The 25,326-nt window shown below is 45.8% G+C and overlaps 1 protein-coding gene and 1 non-coding gene across 11 annotated transcripts in view; both read left to right on the forward strand.

The window, feature by feature from the left end:
* Positions 1–25,326, forward strand: part of LOC138966370 (hydrocephalus-inducing protein homolog) — a 244,873-nt gene that overhangs the window by 156,660 nt on the left and 62,887 nt on the right. For 6 of the 10 annotated variants that reach the window (XM_070338641.1, XM_070338587.1, XM_070338602.1 and 3 more), the window contains 13 exons: positions 3,134–3,301; positions 4,537–4,614; positions 6,638–6,664; positions 8,802–8,940; positions 9,361–9,531; positions 11,971–12,078; positions 12,754–12,906; positions 17,184–17,417; positions 18,143–18,236; positions 18,692–18,961; positions 20,144–20,286; positions 21,098–21,306; positions 21,776–21,997. In XM_070338641.1, the coding sequence (XP_070194742.1) occupies positions 3,134–3,301; positions 4,537–4,614; positions 6,638–6,664; positions 8,802–8,940; positions 9,361–9,531; positions 11,971–12,078; positions 12,754–12,906; positions 17,184–17,417; positions 18,143–18,236; positions 18,692–18,961; positions 20,144–20,286; positions 21,098–21,306; positions 21,776–21,997 (2,016 nt within the window). The remainder of the gene's footprint in view (positions 1–3,133; positions 3,302–4,536; positions 4,615–6,637; positions 6,665–8,801; positions 8,941–9,360; positions 9,532–11,970; positions 12,079–12,753; positions 12,907–17,183; positions 17,418–18,142; positions 18,237–18,691; positions 18,962–20,143; positions 20,287–21,097; positions 21,307–21,775; positions 21,998–25,326) is intronic. The other 4 variants (XM_070338596.1, XM_070338648.1, XM_070338609.1 and 1 more) reach the window with 3 other exon arrangements.
* LOC138951174 (5S ribosomal RNA) lies at positions 23,035–23,153 on the forward strand. Its single transcript, XR_011451036.1, has one exon. It is a non-coding gene; the product is annotated as a 5S ribosomal RNA (ribosomal RNA).

Consider the following 25,326-nt stretch of genomic DNA (forward strand, 5'->3'; position numbering starts at 1 on the left):
ACAAACAGCTGAAGTGCCCCAGAGCTCACAAAGCTATGCTGGTCAGACAACGCAACACTTGCCGCCCGCAGCCACGCCTACTGAAAATCCAGATATGGACTTGGGTGATCTAGGCAGAAGTACTACTGAGATCACAACATAAGACATCTTTGCGAGTTCAACTACCAGGGGGCAGAACTATGCATCAGCCCAAGATAGTGCACCTCCAGCCATAGGCCGGAGAACATCACTGCATAGTCATCTAAGAACTTGTGAGCTCTACAGAAATCTGGAGTGTCCCAGAACCCCCAAAACCTATGCTGGGCAGACAACCCAGCAGATGCCACCTACAACCATGTTTACAGAAAACCTAGATCAAGGACCTGGCTGATCAAGCCAGAAGACGGTCCTGCTGAAATCACAAATGGGACCTCTCAGTGAGTTGCACGCCAGGCATGGCACCCTCTTGAGTAAGACAAGAGCGGTCATTCAGCCAATAAGGGCTCAGAGATGCCCATGGTCACTGGGGACCCCCTCACGCTATAAGTATGGCATTTCAAAGTAAGAAGCAGGTTTTCCCCTTGGGTAAAGGCAATTCAGCTGGCTGTCTGTCACTGGCTATTCTAGGACAAATGATACCTATAACCATTAAGGGTAGGCTTATAGCCCCCACATGCGTTGAGACAGGCACAGGAAAGGTGCAGACAGTGACAGGACTGCTGAGCGTACTTGCGCTTACTTCCTGTTTATCAGGAGGGACAGCTAAGTCCGCCTGAATTTACACTGGTATCTGAGCCTACCATCTTCATTAGAGAGGTAAATTCAGAGAGAATATATATATATATTCATTCATGCGACTGGCACAATTTGATAGCCATGGAAAGTGGTGCCTCAGACCAGAATTCTACAGGATCTCTGGGAACTCTGTCAATCTCCCTTAATAGAGGATCAGTCGCAGAGACGCACCTTGGTGATAAGTTCAAGGTATTAGAGGAATTGTTATCTCTGACCATTCCTCATCTTTTAGGTCGTTCACCTGATCCGCCTGCAGAAATTTACGTTGCTGGGGAGTTGGGTCGCTCAAGGCGCATAATGGCAAGTCATAACCATAACCCAACATTGATAAAGACAAGTGATCAGAGGAATAGTAACGACCATCGAGTAGAAACCAGCTCTACATTGACAGGTGGGACTTTCTTTCGATTGTCCCTTTCTGGAGCAAGTTGACACAGTGGCAACAATGCAACTTGCCACTCGCCCGACTCAGGATTTCTTGCTTCTCAGTCCGATGATCTATCCTTTTCTTCCCCCGATTTTACAGGGGGGATTCCGGACAATGGGCTGAGTCGGGTGAGGTGACACTAGATTACCGATCGAAAGTCAACCCTCCAGCCTGTTATCTATTCTCCTATTAGTTAAATTGAGGTGATGTATTCGAAAGAAATATGTATTTTTGGCTCACGTAAGTGTAGCCTATGCGATGATAAACTTTGTCTGTCTGTGCGTGCGTGCGTGCGTGTGTGTGTGTGTGTGTGTGTGTGTGTGTGTGTGATAGAAACTTTAACATTTCCGAGTCTATGGATTACGTCAGTCTCGATCAAAAGTGTTTGACGTGTGTGATAGAAACTATTTGAAGACGTCACATTATGACGTAAGAGGGTTAGACGTCACGCAAAGGAATTACTGAAAGTCTCGGTCATTGTTATTGTGAGCGGGCCGAGACTACTTGGCAGATCCAGGGTCTCGCTTTCTTGCACAGTTTCACCTATGCTTACTGTGTGTGTGTGTGTGTCACTGTGTGTGTGTGTGTGTGTGTGTGTGTGTGTGTGTGTGTGTGTGTGTGTGTGTGTGTGTGTGTGTGTGTGTGTGTGTGTGTGTGTGTGTGTGTGTGTGTGTGTGTGTGTGTGTATGTGTGACGGAGTGATTGAGTTTGTGTTACTGTTTGTCGATTTCTTACGTGAGCCTTGAAGGCTTCGCCTCTTGTTTAAAAGTAAAATGACTATTTCTAAGAATACTCACCTCAATTTAACCAGAGACCCTCCCACCAACCCCGCTATTGACTTAATAGCTTCGAATTGAAACTGGGGATTATGGGCATTGGCACATGCGCAGAGAGGTACTACCAACAAGGGGAGACTACTCCCCTAAATGGTATACTGACGGAAATCTAGAGTTAGCGACCTTGTTTACAGTCTAGTACTGGTAACATAGGACGCTTCTCAGTCTAGCACTCGTAAGTAAGGTAACTCCTATTAGTTAAATTGAGGTGAGTATTCTTAGAAATAGTCATTTTACTTTTAAAAAATACATTTTTGAGTCACTTGAGAAAAAGTGACTCTATGTAATCGGTCAGTGTTAGTCTGTCCGGCCGGCCGGCCGTCCGTAGACACCACCTTAACGTTGGACTTTTCTCGGAAACTATCAAAGCGATCGGGCTCATATTTTGTTTAGTCGTGACCTCCAATGACCTCTACACTTTAACGATGGTTTCGTTTACCTTTGACCTTTTTCAAGGTCACAGGTCAGCGTCAAAGGAAAAATTAGACATTTTATATCTTTGACAAAGTTCATCGGATGTGATTGAAACTTTGTAGGATTATTCTTTACATCAAAGTATTTACATCTGTAGCCTTTTACGAACGTTATCAGAAAAACAAGGGAGATAACTAGCCTTTTCTGTTCGGCAACACACAACTTAACGTTGGGCTTTTCTCGGAAACTATAAAAGTGACCGGGCTCAAATTTTATGTGAACGTGACTCATTGTGTTGTGAATAGCAATTTCTTCCTGTCCATCTGATGCCTCATATAATATTCAGAACTGCGAAAGTGACTCGATCGAGCGTTTGCTCTTCTTGTTTGTTACTGCAGGGGGTTGTAATGCCATGATCGAGACTTGCTATTGAAGATTTGCCCACTTTTATGCAGGAAAAAAGTAATGTTTGAGGGTTAGTGTGTAGGATTGTTGTCCTTTAATTAGTTTTTCAGATATTTTCTTTTCAGTTATAATAGAGAGCACCTGCAGCTAAACATTTTTGGGGGAGCAGAACCTGTCTGCAGCATTTACATTTGAGAAAACCAGTTATATTACCTTAATGTATTCTCTTGTCCCGGTAGGTCTTGATCTTTAGTGTGTTTTGTTACTTTGTGCACAGGTTCAACATTCTGCCAGCATCCGACATCAACTTTGGCTCCCTGTTGGTGAACAGCAGGAAGACTCGAGTCTTCACCATCGAGAACAAGGGCGAGTACGAATTCAAGTACTCCATCAGCAAGATGGTGAAAGAGGCCGCGGGTGTGCTGAACACCCGCCAGCAGCGCCCGTGAGTTCTCCACATCTGCTCTTCAGTATTTGTGTGTCTTTTCCGGTCTCAGTAGGTCTTTTCTGTCTTTTGAGATATTTCCTTATTCCAAGTGTCTTACTCCTGCTCTTGCTTTCTTTTTGTCTCTGAATTCCCCATGCCTTCTTTTTGACTCACATGCGAAGCAAAAGTGAGTCTATGTACTCACCCGAGTCGTGCGTCCGTCCGTCCGTCCGGAAAACTTTAACGTTGGATATTTCTTGGACACTATTCAGTCTATCAGTACCAAATTTGGCAAGATGGTGTATGATGACAAGGCCCCAAAAAACATACATAGCATCTTGACCTTGCTTCAAGGTCAAGGTCGCAGGGGCCATAAATGTTGTCTAAAAAACAGCTATTTTTCACATTTTTCCCATTTTCTCTGAAGTTTTTGAGATTCAATACCTCACCTATATATGATATATAGGGCAAAGTAAGCCCCATCTTTTGATACCAGTTTGGTTTACCTTGCTTCAAGGTCAAGGTCACAGGAGCTCTTCAAAGTTGGATTGTATACATATTTTGAAGTGACCTTGACCCTGAACTATGGAAGATAACTGTTTCAAACTTAAAAATTATGTGGGGCACATGTTATGCTTTCATCATGAGACACATTTGGTCACATATGATCAAGGTCAAGGTCACTTTGACCCTTATGAAATGTGACCAAAATAAGGTAGTGAACCACTAAAAGTGACCATATCTCATGGTAGAAAGAGCCAATAAGCACCATTGTACTTCCTATGTCTTGAATTAACAGCTTTGTGTTGCATGACCTTGCATGTATTTTGGTAGGAAAAATGTGTAAAGCAGTTCTTAGTGTATGATGTCATTGCTAGGTTTAGTTATTTGACCTTGACCCTGAAGGTCAAGGTCATGTCAAGGTCAAGCATGTGAGTCGTATGGGCTTTGCCCTTCTTGTTTTCTTTTTTTTTCTATTTTGTGGAAGTTGCTAAATCTGCATACCACAGTTATCTGAACAAGATTTTGTGAAGACTGCCACTTTGCTCTCTCTCTCTCTCTCTCTCTCTCTCTCTCTCTCTCTCTCTCTCTCTCTCTCTCTCTCTCTCTCTCTCTCTCTCTCTCTCTCTCTCTCTCTCTCTCTCTCTCTCTCTCTCTCTCTCTCTCTCTCTCTCTTTCTTTCTCTCTCTCTTTGTTTTCTTTTTTCCTAAGGTAAGTCGCTTTGTAATCATCAAAACAAATGTTCTGTGCAGAGCCATAAAGGGAGAGAAGCGCGATGGGTCCAGTTCAGGGCGCTCTGTTGCCCGCCCCAAGAAAGCAGACTCAGTCAGGTAAGTCACTACACTGATCTCTGCTTCTGCTCTGTAGGAATTGCTGGCAATTATTCCTGTGTGATTAAAGTTGCAACTGTTTATTTGAGGCTTTTCAGCTAGAAAAGGTGAGATGAGATTGGTGCATGGAGCTTCTCATTTTGATTGTATTTGCTGTGCCTTCAGATGTGATTTCTTCACAAAGATTTGACAGCAAACTTTACAGCTGAACTTCCCATTATTTTTGTGTTCACTTGAATGGTTACGTCAAGTGCAACCGTCTCTTTCATGTGCTGATTTGTCAGAATATCATCTTAAATCGTTGTAAAAAAATCCATGCATCGGTTTGTTTGTTTGTTTGTTTGTTTGTCATTCATAACTGATCTTCTTGTCTTGATCCTTTTTCTTCATGCTGACCGATACCACATTCACAGTGGTAGTGAAGATTCTCTGGCCTCCCTGCCATTCTCAAAACGCAAACCAGGTGAAGTTGAAATTCGACTCACCAGTGCTTCTAAGACTTCGCAAAACACGTCGAGCGTGTCAAGAGCTACACAAAACCTTCCTGGTGCATCTAGCGCACAGTTCTTGAATCCTCTAGATGCTGACAACAATCTTCGCAGCGCTTCTCGAACTGGTCAAAATCGCCTTCGAAGCCCTTCCAGAGTATCACAGGGGCTGAGTGAGGGTTCCACAAAAAGAACAGGGAGTGCCATGCAGGGCGCGTCAAGATTGTCGAGGTTGTTCTCTCAGCATTCAGCACTGCATAGTCAGACTTCACAGATTTTCTTCTCAAATTTGTTGTTCACCCTTTGTAGAAAAGAACATGAATGTTAATGTCTTCTTGAATCTTCGCTGGGGCACTGAGCACTTTGTTGTCAGACTTTTGGGATTTTTTACAAACATTCTTTACCTTTTTTTGTGTTGCCAATGCCCCCCCGCGGGTTAGGGGGAAGAATTTACCCGATGCTCCCCAGCGACGAACGGATTCTGTTTCTCCTTTTACCCTTGTTAAGTGTTTCTTGTATAGAAAGAAAGAACGACATGAATTTTACAGTCTTCTTGAATCTGTGCTGGTGGTCCACAGAGAGAGTTCACATCTTGCACTTCTGCTTTGATGGTCGATGCTGTAGGGTGCAGAAATCCACCATGTAAAGCCACTTTTTCCTTTTTTCACTGGTAGATTTCAGCTGCTGTTTGGTTGAATCAAGCAGAACTTTTATGTTCATATTGCAAGTTGACTTGCCATGGTATCTTTAATGGTCAGGTGCTTGATATGTAATAAGTACTTAATTATCTTGTCTTGGGATATTCGCTGGAGTTTTTTATGCACTACATTTTGTTCGAACTGGATGTTCACCGCTGGTTCTGTGTTCACATGGAGAACAGTGCTTGTCTTCAACAGACATTGATGTTCACGCGATCTTCACCACATCACTTTTCTGGGCTGTTCATTTTAGTGTTCACTGGATGTTATGTTCACAAGCTTAGGTTTCTTGTTAAGCGTTTGAATGTTCACTAGTTGTTTCACCGTTCACATTGACCACAGCACTTTTTTTTAATCAACAGACATTACTGTTCACATGCAGTCTACCAAAAGCATGAATGGATTTAATGTTGATGAGCACATTTTAGACAGGTGTTCACACATCACTTACAACCCATGATGAGCTCTTTGCTCAGATCTTTTCTTTTGGGGTTGTCTGTTGCTGTTGATGTCTACACAGCTGTCAGTGCCGAGATCCTCGATTCACTGCACATATTTCAGCCGTTACAATCACGTTTTAAGCTATATAATTACATTGCACATGAGCTGCAGCTCAGTGCCCAAATGCACATTGTCCAGAGCACTCAGTATCAGCATAAAACAAACAGAAACAAAAAGTAGAATGACGAACAAGAAGAAGGAGAGGAAAATAGACTACAACCCTACTCATGTCACATTCACACTAAGAGAACGTAAAACATACTTTGGAGTGTTTTTGTAAGCGTTATACATGTAATTACCATGAGAAATTATAATTTATGCACATGGTTCTGGAAGGGAGGTGCACACTAAACAAGGGAAGAGGTAAGTTGCCAGAGTTGATTGCATTGTCTTTTAAATGTCACAGGTTTATTCCACAATGCATGAGTTTGAAAACACTCCATGTTGGAATTGTAGTGGAGAACTGATTTTGCTTTCGTTTAAATCACACAAAAAGGGAGGAAAAAAGTTTATGCAGATCAGGCATGGCTTTCATTATTGTTTTATGTTATTGTTTTCTTTTTGTGATATAAGTACTGCATTCAAGTGGATGTGCTTTTCTTTATTCAGATTTACGGTGTTATAGGCAAGATTGTTTTATGTATGTTCAATTTTATTTCCGCTTGGTCCTCAGCTCTTACAAATAATCAGAGGGAGGCATATATATGTAATAAGAACAGAGACTGTAGAGTTAACAGAGACGCTTCATCCTTCTTTGCGCTGCGGTACGAAACTGAGACCGGCCAGCCAGCGCGCGGGAAAAGAGCCACTCCCTGCCGCACAAGGTAGCTCGCGTATAGCGGCTGCTGTCGGCTGTGTTTATATCACGTTTGTATCAACATACTGTCTGTTCTGTCCGACTGACAGTGCTGTAAAAAGTAACTGGATGAAAAAATATGTTTGTTTGTGAACATCCTTTTTAAATGACCATAAAAAAACAGCAGAAAATGGTGTAGATTAAAATTAAATCAAATTTACTTAGGCAATATCCGCTGCATCGCTGTAGTTATGCAAACATGATTCAAGTCAGTGTCTTTTCACGAACTAACCGTCGTTATTTTTGTGTGTTTTAGTCAAATGGTCAGTTAAGCCTGAGAAAATATGTCAGGAATAAATCGTTTAACGAAATAGTTCCCGGTTAAATCGGTAACTAAGGCATTTAGTCAATTTGGCGTCGTCACAGCACCTCGAAACTGAAATAGGTAGTCAATTACACGGAGCTAAGAAGTTATCATGTAAGGAAAACTGTAAAATACAGCAACTTAAACAACATTTTTGTGACCTGAAGCTGACTTTAAAGAATCTTGATCGATCGATTTTCTTATTTCTTATCAGTTGCTGCTTTCTTGTTCAGAAAGCTCTCTCACTCTCTCTCTCTCTCTTTTCTCTCTCTCTCTCTCTCTCTCTCTCTCTCTCTCTCTCTCTCTCTCTCTCTCTCTCTCTCTCTCTCTCTCTCTCTCTCTGGGTCAGTCATACACACACACACACACACACACACACACACACACACACACACACACACACACACACACACACACACACACACGAATTGAAATGAATTAACGAGGTACAGACCGACTGGATGACACTTTGAACAGCATCGTCACAAGTACTCCAGTTTGAGAAGTTTTCGACTTTTGCGCTTGGACGAAGAAGAGAATCTGTTGTTGTTGTCCTTCAAAAAACAAAAAAAACACAATCCTCACCTGCTCTCTACCTTAGGAAATTTGAACATCCTGAAGCCTTTGGCATGTGAGTTTGAGCAATTGATGGCCGAACACCATGCCCCACTGTGCTTTCGTGTTGGCGCGGCCATGGTTGTGCTGCACGGTATCGCTACTGCTGTGGAAAGCGAAAGTAGGTTGTCCCATGTTTCCGCGTGGTGGCGCCACAGGGCTTCCTGTCTCAATTTTAAGCACCGTATGAAGCGTCTCTGTGTACTCTACAGTCTCTGATAAGAAGCAGTTCCCAGAATCTTAAAATTATAATTAGAAATCATATTTTAACATTAATTTTTAAAGAATACACAAATGACTTCGTTACATGTTTAAAACTTTTCCATTCTTGCCAAAGATAAGAGGAGGGTGAGTACAGTGTTACTCCAATTTTAAAACTCCTGACAATCTGGTCTTTGAAAGGAAGGAGCCTTAACATTTTGGTAAATTTACAGAGGTTATGAACAGAAATTCTTGAAAAACCAGGGTCATAAAAGGGAGTCTTAATTGTATTGTTCTATTGTATTCTATTTAGCTGCTCATGTACAACAGACTGCTTTACCATAAAGGCTGTCTTTGCGAAGACTTCTCGAAGACTTTTTATTATAAATTCAGTGCCAAAGCTTTGTGTAGCAAGCTTTGTGAATTAGACTTCGCGAAGTCGACTTTGCCCAATTAATATCACACTTAACATTTGTTTCAGTTTATAGAGACAGAAATGGTAAAAGTGTGTTCTTCATCCACAGACAAGACGCAGGAATGAGTCAGTCGCGACTGGTGCTGGGCATGTTCACCATATTCCCCGCCGTCAGCATGATCCCCCCCAACAGCCAGCAGACCATCACTGTCGACTGTGTGGCTGAGGCGCAGGGAAGAGTCGACGAGGTGTGTACACATATTTTTACTTTCTTTTCCAGAGCCTAAACGGTGGTTCAGTCATCAGTTAGAATTTGTCTCTTTCTTTTGAGTACATAATTAGAGTTTGTGTTTAGTTGCTGTATCCCCAGTCCACTCTTTCTCAGTTAAATTGTTGAGGAAAACATACTGTACAATCCTCCTCGAATTTGTGACTCTCTTCGGACAGCATAACTAGCATTATCAAGTTCATGTTTTTATATTTTTATTTATTTTTTTCTCCAATGAAACTTTCAAAAGTTCAGACGTTTCAGGCTCAACATTTTGTTTTGTTTATAATCAAGCGTTCCATAAACTTACCTTTCTTATTTTTTCTGATTCAAGTCCCTAGTTAAAGGGATGTTACAATCAGCAAAGAAATCATGTGGAATTTGTAATGAACTTCTCCAGGAGATGAGCATCGACATCACAGAGCGTGAGCCCAAGTCGTACCCCGGCGGCATCCCCTACAAGCTGATCGCGGAGGCCTGCATCCCCTCCATCAACATCGATGACATCGGCTGCGTCTTTGAGGAACACCGCATCTGCAAGAACCTGTCCGTCTGGCAGCACACCATGGATGTGAGTGGAGATAGTGCTGGGTGTTTAGAGATTTAGTTTGTTTTGGAGGTTCAGTGGGGTTTTCTGCCGTTTGCATATCCATACTGTGTGATATGGTGTGCTTTCAAAATGAGCACGTTTACAATTGGTTGTAGCAGGTAATACAGTGGAACCCCCCTTTTAAGACCCCCCCAATTTAAGACTTCCTCCCTCTTAAGACCATATGTTTTCGTGGACTTTTTGTTCATAACCTGTGCAAATTTACCCCCATTTTAACTCATTGTCTCCCAGGTACGGATACAGTGAAACCCCTCTCTAGCGACCTTGAAAATGTTGACAAAAATCGGTCCTTATGGAGGGGGGTCCTTACAGAAGGAGGGGGCGGGGTCAGGGGGCCACAAAGAAAGTCACCTCAGATTTTCTTAAAAAAAGAAAACAGAGAAGTTTGAGTTGCTGACGACCGTTTCCTCAAGCAAATAACTGCTTCGATTTCATGTTTGACATTGTCGATGGTGTCCACCAGTTTTGGTGCATGTTTCAATGCAAAAAGAGTTAGTTTCTGAGCAAGCATTCTTTACAGCAGTCCCTGCAATGATGAAGGCCCTCCGAGAAAGAGAGTGAAAAATCGGCCACCGTTCTCAGCATCGCGTATCTGTGTGTAACCTCTTTCATTGACAAGATACTCTTGTTTCCCCCGCAGCCTTGACCAGTGAGTCGGTTACCTAATCTGTGAACCCTTCAGTTGTGTTGCTTTGTCAAAAGTTAGACACAGTCAACTAGTTTTGCTCTGAGTGAACAGTGCAGCTGGCCTAAGCCGGTGACACCTCTCTGGCCACAGCACCAAACAGTACATGGCTGGGGGGAGGGAGAGAGAGAGAGAGGAGGGGGGGGGGGGGGTAGCTGGGTAAACTCAGTGGGGTGTCCGGTGTCACTGCATGTCAGCAGGAAGAGCATTGGAGAGAAATAGAGAGGTGTACTCTTCCAAACAATTTCCAAGGATCAGGTGTCAGGGCTTAGGGTAGTCAGTGAGAGTGGTGTTGTGGACAGTGTATTTCCGACTGAAGAGTGAAAAGTCACTGTCACAAGATCGGCATGCAGTCAATAAAGCCAGACAAGAAGAATGATTATGACATGCGGCTCTATCTGCTGTTTTTTTTATTCAAACTGGTTTTCAAGCTTATTCTCACAAAGCATCTGCACACCTGCCTCTGTGCTGTGTTTGTGTGGCTGCTTTCGTATGATGTCAGTGCATGGTGAGTGCGTTCACTGCCTTGTCACCACTTTCCCACCTTTTCAGAATGTTTTCTTTGTCTTGGATAATTCTTTGAATTTGCGATTTTCCAACATCAAGACTTTTTGCAATCGCGATGGCAGTTTCTCCCTTTTTGTGTCTGTTCACAACATTCACTCGATTTTCGAGAGTTAAATATTTTCTTTTCTTTGTAGACGCCATGTCGAACTCCACTGCTCTTCTGTCCAAAGACTGTCTATTCTGACTGAATTGAACGGTGTATGTTGGTCACGTGAGTTTGTTTTCTCGATGATTGGTTTGTGATGTTTACTCAGCCCACCCAACCATCACACCTCTCAGCGGTTAATTAGTGCCTTTGCTTACGCGAGACGGTTATAACTGATTATAACCGGTTTGTCAGTGATGCGTTACGCTGACTGAGAGTCTTGGCTTTGTCTGACAAAGTCGTTACACAAGCTGTTAGGTCAGTCCTTAGACGTTAGAGCGGGGTGGTCGCTACACTGGTGACAACTATATAAGGAAACACATCGGTTAAAAAAAAAAGGGTCGTTGTGGCGGGGTAGTCGCTAGAGAGGGGGGTTGTTGTGAGGGGTTCCACTGTACAGCTGTATATCCGTACCCACTCATATGGCTCTATTTGACCAGGTACGGATATATCCGCTCAGACTGTTAGCTTCAGTCGCTCCCTGTAACGTCAATCTAACGCCTGCATTCCGGCGTGTTGATACACAGTCACTATACAGTTACTACATTTCTGAGTGACCTGTTGCAACACTGCTGGTCTCGGCTAAAAAACCTTGGTCAACATAGGTGGGGTAGAAAGTGTTAAGACTCCCTCCTTTTTAAGACCTAATTTTCTCAGATTTTTTTAGGTTTTAAAAGGGGGCCTCCACTGTATGACAATGTGAGCATGGCTAAGTTAATAAGTCTTGAACTAATCTTTGAAAATGTCCAGATTTAACCTGGTCTGATGGCGTCAGTGTGACTTAATCCTCCTTTAATTGTTGAATGATTTGATGTGAAAATATTAAATCAACACGGGAATTAATTAAATCAAATCAAATCGAATTAGTGAGATCACACATATGCTCCGTTGGTCTTGCAAAGACAGTACATGTTATGCCATAGCCATTTTTTCTCTTTCAGTTATGCTGTGGTGGTAGCTATACATACTGCTGTTGACCGTGCTCTGTTCTGTTCCAATTCAGGATGAGAGTGGCGGTGTTTACGGAGAAGAGGAGAAGAAGTTCCTCTTCAACAACGTGATCGTCGGCAGGAAAGCCAAGGCTCGCTTCAAGATCAGCAATACCACCAAGGTCAGTCACTCATCATTTCTTGCACACTTTTTCAACAAAGCTACTTGTGCAGTCGGCTCTAACTCAGAGCATGCATGCATATTTCTGCCAGGTTTATGAATGCTCAATGTTTTGAGATGTCCATGACTGTGAATGTTCTCCTCTCCTCATAGTTGTAAAGTACAGGGAGGTGTAAGCAGGAGAGGATTCTCTATGCTTTCTTTTCTTTCCAGAAAAGATAAACATTTTCATGTATGATTATACAAGTTGATTCCACCACATCCAAGGGCAAATATTTGTTTTGCTCATAACTAAACTCATGTTCACTTTTTCAACTGTGCCTAAAAATATGATTTTGACAGCTGCATGTGTTTTGTGTGCATCTACAAATAGACGATTTTTAAAATTAACTCTGTTGGGTTTGTATGGGTTGTGAAAGAGTGATTACCCTTGCTTTTCCTCTGACAAATAAAGTCACACGTGCTCCTTTCCACGTGTTTCCGACTCGACCCTCGCTAGGGATTGGCCCCTCCAATGTTTATCCCAGTAAAATTCAAGGGTATTCACTCTTTCACAACCCACCGGACAGAGTTATTTTCGGAATTTGTCTATTCCTCAGTTTGACTTTTTTATGCTCCAGTTGCATGGACTACTTTCTGTGAAGCTGAAAGTTGACATGTGTGTTTGGTTGTGCAGGTGCCCTGCGATGTGGTGTTCCAGCTGAAGCCGGTGACACTAAAGGGAGCGCCCAAGATACAGGAGATCTTTGACGTGGAGCCACCCAGGGCACAGGTGGCCAACCACAGCTACATGTACGTCACTGTCACCTTCACCCCGCCCTCCATGCAGGTCAGTAGTGATGTGTGTCCGTCTGTTTGCAACCCAAGTAACCTTCCCACATAGATCCCATGTGGGCCCCAAGTGGGATCCCACATGGTGACGTTTTGGGAAGTCCCACATGGGCGCCATGTGGGATTTGATTACGACTTCCAGTGGGAGCCCAGTGGGAAGTAAATGGGACACGAGTGGGACACGACTGGGAAACGGGTGGGACACGAGTGGGATCAGGGTGGGAAATGAGAGGGATTCACGGGTGGGATTCAGGTGGGAAGCGAGTGGGATTCAGGTGGGAAACAAGTGGGATTCAGGTAGGAAACAAGTGGGATTCAGGTGGGAAACAAGTGGGATTCAGGTAGGAAACAAGTGGGATTCAGGTGGGAAACAAGTGGGATTCAGGTAGGAAACAAGTGGGATTCAGGTGGGAAACAAGTGGGATTCAGGTAGGAAACAAGTGGGATTCAGGTGGGAAACAAGTGGGATTCAGGTAGGAAACAAGTGGGATTCAGGTGGGAAACAAGTGGGGTTTAAATCGGAAACGTGTGGGACTTCTTTTTCTTCTTCTTCCGTAGAGGACTGGGTTCTTGCAAACGTCTCAGAGTCCTGCGGTTGAATTTAAAAATCATCAATATATATATATAGAAACAAGAGGCGAAGCCTTCAAGGCTCACGTAAGAAATCGACAAACAGTAACACAAACTCAATCACTCCATCACACATGCACACACACAGTAAGCATAGCGGTGACACGGTGCAAGAGTGTGAGACACTAGATCTAGATCTGTCTGTCTGTAGCCTACTTATGGGACATGACTGCCAGATGGACAGATCGACACTGCGCTTTCGACAGCGCTTCCTCGCGCAGACACTGGAAACACGCTGTGCAGATTAACCTGTAGGAAATCTCCTTTGGTATCTTCCTTATCTATTTTTCTGGAGCTACGAAACCGAACAATGTGAAATCGTCTTCTCCGAATCGGCGAACTGCAGCTCGGTGATAACTGTATCTATACCACAATCCTTCACGCGATCTGACCTAACCTTGACCCCTGACCTGGTCTACATACCACACACGACACAAACCAGTCACCTGTTTTTACCCCCCCAAAACCCCCCACCACCCGTTTTCTTTGGATACACACTTTAACTACATACGTGCCGACGAAATGTTGATCATTGCTTCAATACTTTAAAGCTGTTGCTTGAATAATAACCAGGTAAAATTAGTATTTCGGTGTTCAGTCAAATGTTAAAGTTTCTACCACAGACATACATACATACGCACGCACGCACAGACAGACAAAAGTTAGCATCGCATAGGCTACACTTACGTGAGCCAAAAAAACAACAGGAACAACTGATACACACAGATACATATTCAAGCACACACACACTAGTTTTTACATTTAGTCAAGTTTTGACTAAATGTTTTAACATAGAGGGGGAATCGAGACGAGGGTCGTGGTGTATGTGTGTGTGTCTGTCTGTCTGTCTGTGCGTGTGTGTGTGTAGAGCGATTCAGACCAAACTACTGTACCGATCTTTATGAAATTTGACATGAGAGTTCCTGGGAATGATATCCCCGGACGTTTTTTTCATTTTTTCGATAAATACCTTTGATGACGTCATATCCGGCTTTTTGTAAAAGTTGAGGCATCACTGTCACACCCTCATTTTTCAATCAAATTGATTGAAATTTTTGTAAAGCAATCTCCGACGAAGGCCGGACTTCGGTATTGCATTTCAGCTTCGTGGCTTAAAAATTAATTTCTGACTTTGGTCATTAAAAATCTAAAAATTGTAAAAAAAAATGTTTTTTATATAAAACGATCCAAATGTACGTTCATCTTATTTTAAATCATTTCCTGATTCCAAAAACATATAAATATGTTATATTTGGATTAAAAACAAGCTCTGAAAATTAAAAATATAAAAATTATGATCAAAATTAAATTTCCGAAATCGATTTTAAAACAAGTTCATCTTATTCCTTGTCGGTTCCTGATTCCAAAAACATATAGATATGATATGTTTGGATTAAAAACACGCTCAGAAAGTTAAAACGAAGAGAGGTACTGAAAAGCGTGCTATGCAGCACTGCGAAACCACTACCGCGCTGAACAGGCTCGTCAGTTTCACTCCGTTTTGCACAAGCGGCGGACTACGGTCATTGTGAAAAAATGCAGTGCGTTCAATTTCATTCTGTGAGTTCCACAGCTTGACTAAATGTAGTAATTTCGCCTTACGTGACTTGTTAATCACTCAAATCAACTTGACGCTGGATTACGCATGTGGTTGTGCTACAATGTTCATGTGTATGTGTTAGTGTGTTTCTCGCAAGTGTGACGCTTCTGTTGGCAGCTAAGTTCTCAAAAGATTAACTGCGATGACATGTTTTCTTTTATCAGCAGATGACGATTTCTTTTCTTTTTTCTCCGACTCATACGTCGTCACAAACTTACTAGTTAATCAGACATGCAGACAGACACAGACGTACACTGCCACCTGCTATAACGCAAGAAGCTGAAGCACTTCATGGCACCTGTAGAAAATCCGGGGCGTCTAGCTGAGATCACGATTAGCGGGACTCGAGTGTTAAATTGCATGCCTGACTAGATTGCAGAAGACTGAAGCGCAGTTTAAACACTTGATTGGCGCCTGTGGCCACCCGGACCGTCTAGCAGAGATCGCAATTAGCTGGACTCGAGTGTTCAACTGCACGCCTGGCTGGCCATACTGACTGGTCAGACACTTAACCTCTATAGGCACGTGGCCAATTTGACGATACCGATCGTGGCATGAAAGTTCTTGACTGAGTGGGGCACGTGCGCGTGAAAGGTTTGTTTTTCTTTTGTTCGCAGGTCTCGATCAACCCGTAATGTACACAACCTGAAAAAACACACACACGTAGAACACTATTTGGAGAGACTGAGGGAGAGAAAGAGAGAGAGACTGATAAGATGAAATGACAATTTAATTACTGCATGATGAAAGGCCATCGGACCCAGAGAGAGATAGCGTGGTTATGATAGAACATTTTTTCATGATCTGTACTGTTTTTTGGCCTTTACGTGACTAATTTTGTAATAAAATAAAAATTAAAAAGGTTGGTCCTGTTTTTTTCGGGGTCCAAGAGGTCTCCGCGATATAGCCGAATTCGCGATTTAGTGGACCGCGAGTTAGTGGAAGTCTGCTGTATTCTTCAACGTTTGCTACGATTCAAACGAGTCTAGTGTAAACAGCGTGTGCTGTGACGCCACCGATCTCGATGGGGCAACTTGCTGACTCGCGCAGTGTGACTCGCGCTCGCAGCGTCGGAACATTTTCCTCGCATGCTGTGTGGGAACGAAGAGGGAATTCCCACTTTTACCCCATTTCTGTCGAAGTGCTAGCTTGTTTCCCAGAGACTAAGGGACGGCCCAGGTCTATACCACTTTTTTCCCATAGCTTTGACTGTGGGAGTTCTGTGGGATGGGAGTGGGCCCACTCTCCCATCCTCTTCCCACTTATTCACCACTGGGAAACCAGTGGGAATTCAATATGCGTGTTACTTGGGAAGTTGGTTGTTTGGTCATATTGTAAGGCCATTGAAAACTGGCACAGAAACAAGGACATTTGAGCAGGAATGTTTATAAACCAAGACAGGTCTGTTTGAGTTAGTCTTCTTCTTCTTCTTCTGCATTCGTGGGCTGAAACTCCCACGTACACCCGTGTTTTTTGCACGAGTGGAATTTTATGTGTATGACCGTTTTTTACCCCGCCATTTAGGCAGCCATACGCCGTTTTCGGAGGAAGCATGCTGGGTATTTTCGTGTTTCTATAACCCACCGAACTCTGACATGGATTACAGGATCTTTTTCGTGCGCACTTGGTCTTGTGCTTGCGTGTACACACGGGGGTGTTCGGACACCGAGGAGAGTCTGCACACAAAGTTGACTCTGAGAAATAAATCTCTCGCCGAACGTGGGGATGAACTCACGCTGACAGCGGCCAACTGGATACAAATCCAGCGCGCTACCGACTGAGCTACATCCTCGCCCCTGTTTGAGTTAGTCATAACACGAGGGAGAGAGAGAGAGATTGTGTAGGTGTGTGTGTGTGTGTGTGTGTTGGGGGGGGGGTCATGCTCGTGTATGCGCCTGTAACTTGTTTTAAAATGTCCATATGCCTGGTCTGAGCAGGAACAAGGGCATAACATGTACCATTTGTTGTTGCTTGAGATACTGTCAAAGAATACAGACAAAGTAAGCTAGCTCAAGGTCACTTAACCCACTCTTTCGTTTCCACAGAGCTACAATGCCATCTTCGAAGCAGCCATCGAGGGCGTGTCACAGAACCAGGCACGGGGCAAGTCCCTGTCATTTGAGGTGGCCGGGGAGGGTAACCTGCCACGCGTGACGGTTGCCAGGCCGACCGTGCGCAACAAGAGAGGACAACCTTTGTTGCTGTTCAAGAAGATCTTGCTGGGAACCACACAGGCTCGGCCCATGGAGCTCCTGAATGACAGCACTCTGCCGTGCAAGGTGAGTGTGTCATCTGGTGAAGTGTTGTGGTATCTGGTTAGATTTGCTTATGTGATGGTGTAGGTAAAGGCTGTCCTTTATTGAGTCCAAAGTTGACTTCAGGAAGACTGTACGAAGTTTTTTTTACCATAACTCAGTGCCAAAACTTTGTGAAGAGGATTCTTGAAGTAGACTTTGCTAACTCAACTTCTCCCAATTGATATCAGCTGGGCTTTAGAAGAACAGCCGTGCGAACGTGAACAATGTATGAGTGTGTGACAGTGTTTGTACGTTTCTTTGTCTGTTTGTTACTGCTTGATGAAAATGTAAGAAATGGAAGAAGTAATCTTGACAAAGGCATATTCCTCATTGATGAGAAAAATAAGGTTGCCTTCAGACCTGCATGTGAAAAGCCTAAGGTGGAGTGCAGCTTGCGCAGGACTGAACTCACCTTTACACCCAATGGTCAGCTTTCATGGGAAGAGGTGGAAACATGATAGAAATGCCTTCTTTGCTTGAATTTTAAGATTTTATTTTGTTTATGGTTTGTTAAGTAGGCTGTTATATCCTGATTGATGAAGCTAAATTCCAGGTTTGGGTTTTATTTGTATAGTTATGTTTCATTTCAAAACAGTGATTGTTTCTGTGTTGTGGTAAGTAGCAGAGTAAATTGTATGAAAGAGGCAAGGGCTATGTAGGATTCTCTCTTGCAGAAAATGCATATGGTTTGTTGTTGCATGTTTCAGGTGGATGTCGACTTGATGGACACTGACGGAGCATTCATGCTGCAACCCACTGGTAGCACGCAAGACACCATCGGTGAAGACAACACCAAAGATCGTAAGTCAACCAACACTTTCTCACTCACTTGCAAGACAGGTAACCTGACCAAAGTAGACTGAATTTCAGTAATCTGCCAGAGGTATCTGTGTGTTAAAATTTGCTTTCACCCTGAAGCAAAATCATAACCGGTGATCATTAGTGATCCAACACTCTTTTCTCAGCTGGCATTGAACACACAAACGTAGCCAAGCTGAATACCAAGAATCAATCAGAGGTCACTTTGTGTTCAAATTTCTCTGAAGAGTGCAGTGAACTCACTGTCAACAACTCCTCATAATCCACAGCGGTCAATGAAGCAAGTAATTGAGACAGATCATGGTTAGAGCAGTTAGCCTAAGATTTGTGGTCAGTAAACTAACACTTATATTTTTAACACAAAACCCACTTTGGCTGTAAATGTAAAGTTCGTTTCAGTAAACTCTCTTTAACCTCTCCCTCTCTCCATGTCACAGCCTTCTACAAACGGCCACACACAGCCTCCGTGGTGATCAACGTGGGAGAGACAGCGACGTTCAACGCCATCTACAAACCCTCGCAGCCTCAGCGGTCACAGGCCATCATTCGTTTGTCGGTGCAGGACAACCAGTACGAGGATTCGACCCTGCAGCTGGTGGGCGAGGGCTACGTGGACGACATCACCCTGGATAACATCACCTCCGCCCAGCAGCTCAACATCACGCCCGAAGACCAGGAGGGCAACATGGCTGAGGACGATGTTTGTGGTGAGTGTGGATGTTGGCTGGGGTAGGAGGATGGATGGAGGGCAACATGGCTGAGGACGATGTTTGTGGTGAGTGTGGATGTTGGCTGGGGTAGGAGGATGAATGGAGGGCAACATGGCTGAGGACGATGTTTGTGGTGAGTGTGGATGTTGGCTGGGGTAGGAGGATGGATGGAGGGCAACATGGCTGAGGACGATGTTTGTGGTGAGTGTGGATGTTGGCTGGGGTAGGAGGATGGATGGAGGGCAACATGGCTGAGGACGATGTTTGTGGTGAGTGTGGATGTTGGCTGGGGTAGGAGGATGGATGGAGGGCAACATGGCTGAGGACGATGTTTGTGGTGAGTGTGGATGTTGGCTGGGGTAGGAGGATGGATGGAGGGCAACATGGCTGAGGACGATGTTTGTGGTGAGTGTGGATGTTGGCTGGGGTAGGAGGATGAATGGAGGGCAACATGGCTGAGGACGATGTTTGTGGTGAGTGTGGATGTTGGCTGGAGTAGGAGGTGGGATGGAGGGTTTGCAGGCATGAGAATCTGTCCTCCTTTTGAACCTCTTTAAGGTTTCATGTTGGATATGTAAAATCGACACTTTAAATTGATTTTGAAGCTGGAAGCAGCACTCCTCATGTGTAAATCAATTTCCTTTCTTCTCTTTCATCATGGTTTTGAAAACAATGATGAAAACTTCTATCTTATTTTGGATTTCGCAAACCTTGTGTCCTCCTTTTTGACCATTATTCCATTATGTCTGGGTAGAAGGGAGCGGGATTGATTGTTTGTTGCCATGTGAGAAGATTTGTGTTTTCTTTGCCTGCGTTTGTCTGTGTGTTCTTGTGCTTGTATGTGTGAGTTTCTGTATGCAGGCGCATGCTTGGCCGTTGATGGTGATAATGAAATGTAGTTTCAAACTAAATTAAGCGTAACGTTACATCTTGTGGGTGGTCACAACATGTTTTTGTAGTCAGTGTGTGTTTGGGTCGGTGTGTATGCACTTATGGTGTGTGTGTGTGTGTGTGTGTGTGTGTGTGTGTGTGTGTGTGTGTGTGTGTGTGTGAAAAATTTGTATTATTAAGTAAAATAAGATGTAGTTCTCAGAAGATGATTTTCCAAAATAACTAGATCATTACAACCAGATGTTGTGAGTATAAGAAGTGTGCATCAGTGCTCATTTTTTATTGCAGCTGCCAAGCCCAACCTGATGAGATTTGGTGACTGCTACATCAACGAAGGTCGCACTCTGACCTTGACCATGACCAATCACTCCAAGTCAGACTGTGTTCGATTCTGCTGGCCTGAGCACCCACAGCTTCGCTTCTCACCACAGGTACAACATTGTCCTTGCTTTGTGTCTAAAGTATAGCACATATTTGCAATTATCATATAAAACTGATAAATGAAAGAAATGTCCGAAAGTTTCAGGGAACCGGATTGGATAAGTAAAGCAGCAGTGAATAGTCTTAAATCTAGAAAGGGATGCTTGTAACCTAAGTTTACTGCAGTAGATTTGGTTGTGCTACCCCCCGCGGGTTAGGGGGAGTCCCATATTGGTTGGGACGAGAAAGAATTTACCCGATGCTCCTCAGCATGTGCTAAGAGGCGACTAACGGATTCTGTTTCTCCTTTTACCCTTGTTAAGTGTTTCTTGTATAGAATATAGTCAATTTTTGTAAAGATTTTAGTCAAGCAGTATGTAAGAAATGTTAAGTCCTTTGTACTGGAAACTTGCATTCTCCCAGTAAGGTAATATATTGTACTACGTATACGTTGCAAGCCCCTGGAGCAAGTTTTTGATTAGTGCTTTTGTGAACAAGAAACAATTGACAAGTGGCTCTATCCCATCTCCCCCCTTCCCTTGTCGCGATATAACCTTCGTGGTGGAAAACGACGTAAAACACCAAATAAAGAAAGATTTGGTTGTGCTAAGTTTAACAATGACTTTTGCATCAGGACGATTTGAATTCCTTACAAGCAGTTTTTTCTCTTGTTTTTTTCCCCCTTCTTTTTTGTTGCATATTGCCCATTACATTGCCATGGTATATTAGCAACCTACTGCAAGGGAGGACACAATAGATTCTCACAACACAGAGCACCGTGTTGAGAGTAAGCCTCCTTCAACCAATTGTTCATCCTTTTAGGTGGGTCACCTTCACGGTGGCTGCGGAAAGGACATCGCCGTCACATTCCTGGCAGACGCCCCCACTTCCATGGTGGAAGAAGTGGTGCCGGCCAAGGTCATGAAGATCACATTCGACAAGCCGACCGACCAGGTGTCGGACTGGGATGACCGCATCAGGACGGTCAAGTGGGTAGACGTCGGTCCTACACCCACACAGACCGCTGACGGGTGAGTGCATGGGAGAAAGAAGATGCATGCTGGGGGGGGGGGGGGGGGGGGGGGGGGGATCAAGAGAGAAAGGATTCGTTGAAAGAGATGGAAAGAGAGCTACATATCATGCTGAATGAGTTCTTCTCAATGTTCAGAGAGAGATTGTGTGTTGGACAGAATGAAAACAAAAGAATGGTAAGACAGGTGGATAGACTAAATGAATTAATATAAGGAATGAATAGCTGAATGAGTTCTTCTCAATGTTCTGACAGAGATTGTCTGATGAACAGAATAAAAACAGAAGAATGGACAGACAGGGGGAAAGACTGGATGAATTAATTAATGAATAAGTAAAAGAACAAATTAATGGGTTAAATGACATGACATCCCTGCATCTCTTCGCATCTCTTCCTGTCTGTCAGAGAATACTGTTATAACTCTTGGACCTTGTTTTTGTTAATATTCACGGTGTTCTCAATTTTCCTAGCAGTGTAGTAAAATCCCAACCATCCACACCCCAGATCCCTCAGCGGCCAATGAAGAAGAAGATCGTTGAGACAGAACTAGAACCAGCATACATAGAAGTGGTGGAATCGGCACGCACTGTTGATCTTCTCGTGTCAGCTGTGGCCGACTTCTGCAAACACACGTGTAAAACCACGTCCATCCACTTCAGAGACACGCTCATGTTCCAGACTAGACTTTATGAGTGAGTACTCTTTGATGTTTGTTTTTGAGTCACTTGAGAAAATGTGAGTCAATATAACACTTACCTCGACAGTACTATTCTTGCACATTATCTATTATAGGCCGAAAAAATTGGACAAAACGCTGAGTGGGTACAATTATCTCCCATAACCATGCGCCACCGTGGATCCCAAGCACTGTCCGAGTGCTTCCCCCTTACAGGATGTAGGTGGCGCGTCCTCTTTCTTTTTTCGCGCGTGTCAGACCGGCTGTGTTTCTGCTACGCTCCCGGATTATTTTGGACTAAGAGGCTCCTTTTCTGTGTGGACTATCACCTGTTGGATTATTGTGTGTTATTCCACTTCTGGCTTGAGGCTACGTTGTGTTTCCTTCAACTTGTGCCTCCGTTTTTGTGTGGCGGACTCGGCGTGCCTCCCGTCCTACTTCGTGGTGACCGGTCGTCTGCTTCTCGTTTCGCCGCATTCACTTGAGTATTGACCTAAATTTTCTTTGAATTTTGTTAATTCTCGGTCTTTAAGGGTACGTACAGGGCGAGGTAGGATGTCTCGTCCTGTTTTGGGCTCTGGTTCTACGGAACCAGAGTCTGCCGGGGGCAACCCTTCTCCGGGCGCCCAGCGTCATGTTTTACGCACGGAGAAGGGGATCTTTCGGCGCTCCGACTCTCCCTCCCCAAACGCTTTGCGTTTGCGGCGAGGGAGGGCGGAGAAAGCCTGTTTGAGCAAGCTCAATGCGAGCTTGCTCAAACAGGCTGGGCTTGAGCCTGGGACTTCGGGCGGGGCTGCGCCGTCGAAGGTTCGGGGAAGTTCGAGGGGAAAGAAAAAGCTTCTTTCTCCTTCTCCTTCAGTGGAACAGGCTTCCCCCCCTTCGACGCCGTTGTCCGGCCCTCAGTCTCAGGCTTCAGCTCCTCCCGGTTTCGAGCCTGGGGGGAAGGTTTCCTTCTCCCCCCTGGCTCGAATCCGGGGGCAGGTCGATTCCCAACCCTCTTTGGGGGTTGGTGAATCCGATCTAGGGGCTACTGGAGAGACTCAGGTTTTGACAGCCAACGGCCATACCACGTTGAAAACACCGGTTCTCGTCCGACCACCGAAGTTAAGCAACGTCGGGCCCGGTTAGTACTTGGATGGGTGACCGCCTGGGAACACCGGGTGCAGTTGGCATTAAAATCTTTCTTTTTCCGGTGCCTCTCCTGTGCCCTCCTCGGTTTCCACCGCTGTGGAAGCCAGGAGGGACACGGGTCCTCCTCTGAACTCCCTCGCTGGGTCGTCTGCTGCTGTTTTGACAGTAGTTTCGGCCTCCTGGGGGGGGAGATCGGAGGAGATGACGGGGTCTCTGAATTCCCTCCCCGCTGGGGTTGGGATGCGAATTGACCCCGTTCAGGGCGGTCCTGTGGGGGCAGGGGTTTCAGGCTTCGTGCCTACGACCACTGCTACTACGGTTCCCTCTGACGTCCGTGTGACTGGTGGCTGTCCCTCTTGAAACGCTCCGGCCGACTAGTTACTGGACGTGGAGGTGTTCGACAGAACGTGGTACTTCTGTCGAATGGTCAGGGCGACGGGAACATTGTTTCTGTTGCTCAGACCGACACCTCCGACCGGACCGTCTTGACCCCACGCCATTCCTTAGCGTCTGGTGTTCGGGTGACGGATGGTCCGGACCAAGGGTCCGGAACGTTCCAGGCTTACGGGTCGGGATCGAACCGGACCCACGGGTCCCGACTGGACTTGACCTCCGGGTTTGGTCCGGACGGGACCCATGGTACGGGACCGTACCGGACCTTAGGGTCCGGTGCGGGACAGTACCTCTGGCCCTTGCCGGACCCCCCGGACCTACGGGTCCGGATGGTACGGTACGGGACCAGTGTTTCGGTCGGGACCGGACCACCCGACCACCTCTGTTGGTCTGGGTGGTCTGGCACCGAACCGGAACACACCGGACCTACGGGTCCGGAGGGTACGGTACCGGACCAGTGGTCCGGTCGGGACCGGACCACTCGACCACCTCTGTTGGTCCGGGTGGTCTGGCACCGAACCGGACCATGCCGGACCTACGGGTCCGGATGGTACGGTATGTCCACGTCCGGACCGAGCCACCCGAACACTTCTGTGAGTACGGATGGTTCGGTACCGAACGGGACCTCCGGATGGTACGGGACCGGACCGAATCTACGGGTTCGGATGGTCCGGTACCGGACCACCCGACCACCTCTGTTGGTCCGGATGGTCTGTCACCGAACCGGACCATACCGGACCACCGGACCTACGGGTCCGGATGGTACGGTAGGTCCACGTCCGGACCGAACACTTCAGTGGGTACGGATGGTTCGGTGCCGTACGGGACCTCCGGATGGTATGGGACAGGACCGGAACACCGGACCACCCTACCGGATCGGTCCGGACCACCCGACCACCTCTGTTGGTCCGGATGGTCTGGCACCGAACCGGACCTACGGGTCCGGATGGTACGGTATGTCCACGTCCGGACCGAGCCACCCGAACACTTCTGTGGGTACGGGTGGTTCGGTGCCGAACGGGACCTCCGGATGGTGCGGGACCGGACCGGACCTACGGGTCCGGATGGTCCGGTGCTGGACCGGTGGTCCGGTCCGGACCGGACCACCCGACCACCTCTGTTGGTCCGGATGGTCTGGCACCGAACCGGACCATACCGGACTTACGGGTCCGGATGGTACGGTGTGTCCACGTCCGGACCGAGCCACCCGAACACTTCTGTGGGTACGGATGGTTCGGTACCGAACGGGACCTCCGGATGGTACGGGACCGGACCGGAACACCGGACCGGAACACCGGACCACCCTACCGGACCGGTCCGGACCACCCGACCACCTCTGTTGGTCCGGATGGTCTGGCACCGAACCGGACCTACGGGTCCGGATGGTACGGTACGTACGTCCACGCCCGGACCGAACCACCCGAACACTTCTGTGCGTACGGATGGTTCGGTGCCGAACAGGACCTCCGGATGGTACCGGACCTACGGGTCCGGACCTACGGGTCCGGATGGTCCGGTGCGGGACCACCCGACCACCTCTGTTGGTCTGGATGGTCTGGCACCGAACCGGACCATACCGGACCACCGGACCTACGGGTCCGGATGGTACGGTATGTCCACGTCCGGACCTAACCACCCGAACACTTCGTTGGGTACGATGGTTCGGTGCTGAACGGGACCTCCGGATGGTACGGCACCGGACCGGACCACCCTACCGGACCGGATCGGCACCCCCGACCGGACCGGACCATTTCTTTTCTGATCAGACCCCATGGGTTCCTGTTCAGTCTATAAATGGCGGGGGTTCGTTGGCTGGGCTGA

This window comes from Littorina saxatilis, linkage group LG1, assembly GCF_037325665.1.
Source record: "Littorina saxatilis isolate snail1 linkage group LG1, US_GU_Lsax_2.0, whole genome shotgun sequence".
Lineage (NCBI taxonomy): Eukaryota > Metazoa > Mollusca > Gastropoda > Littorinimorpha > Littorinidae > Littorina > Littorina saxatilis.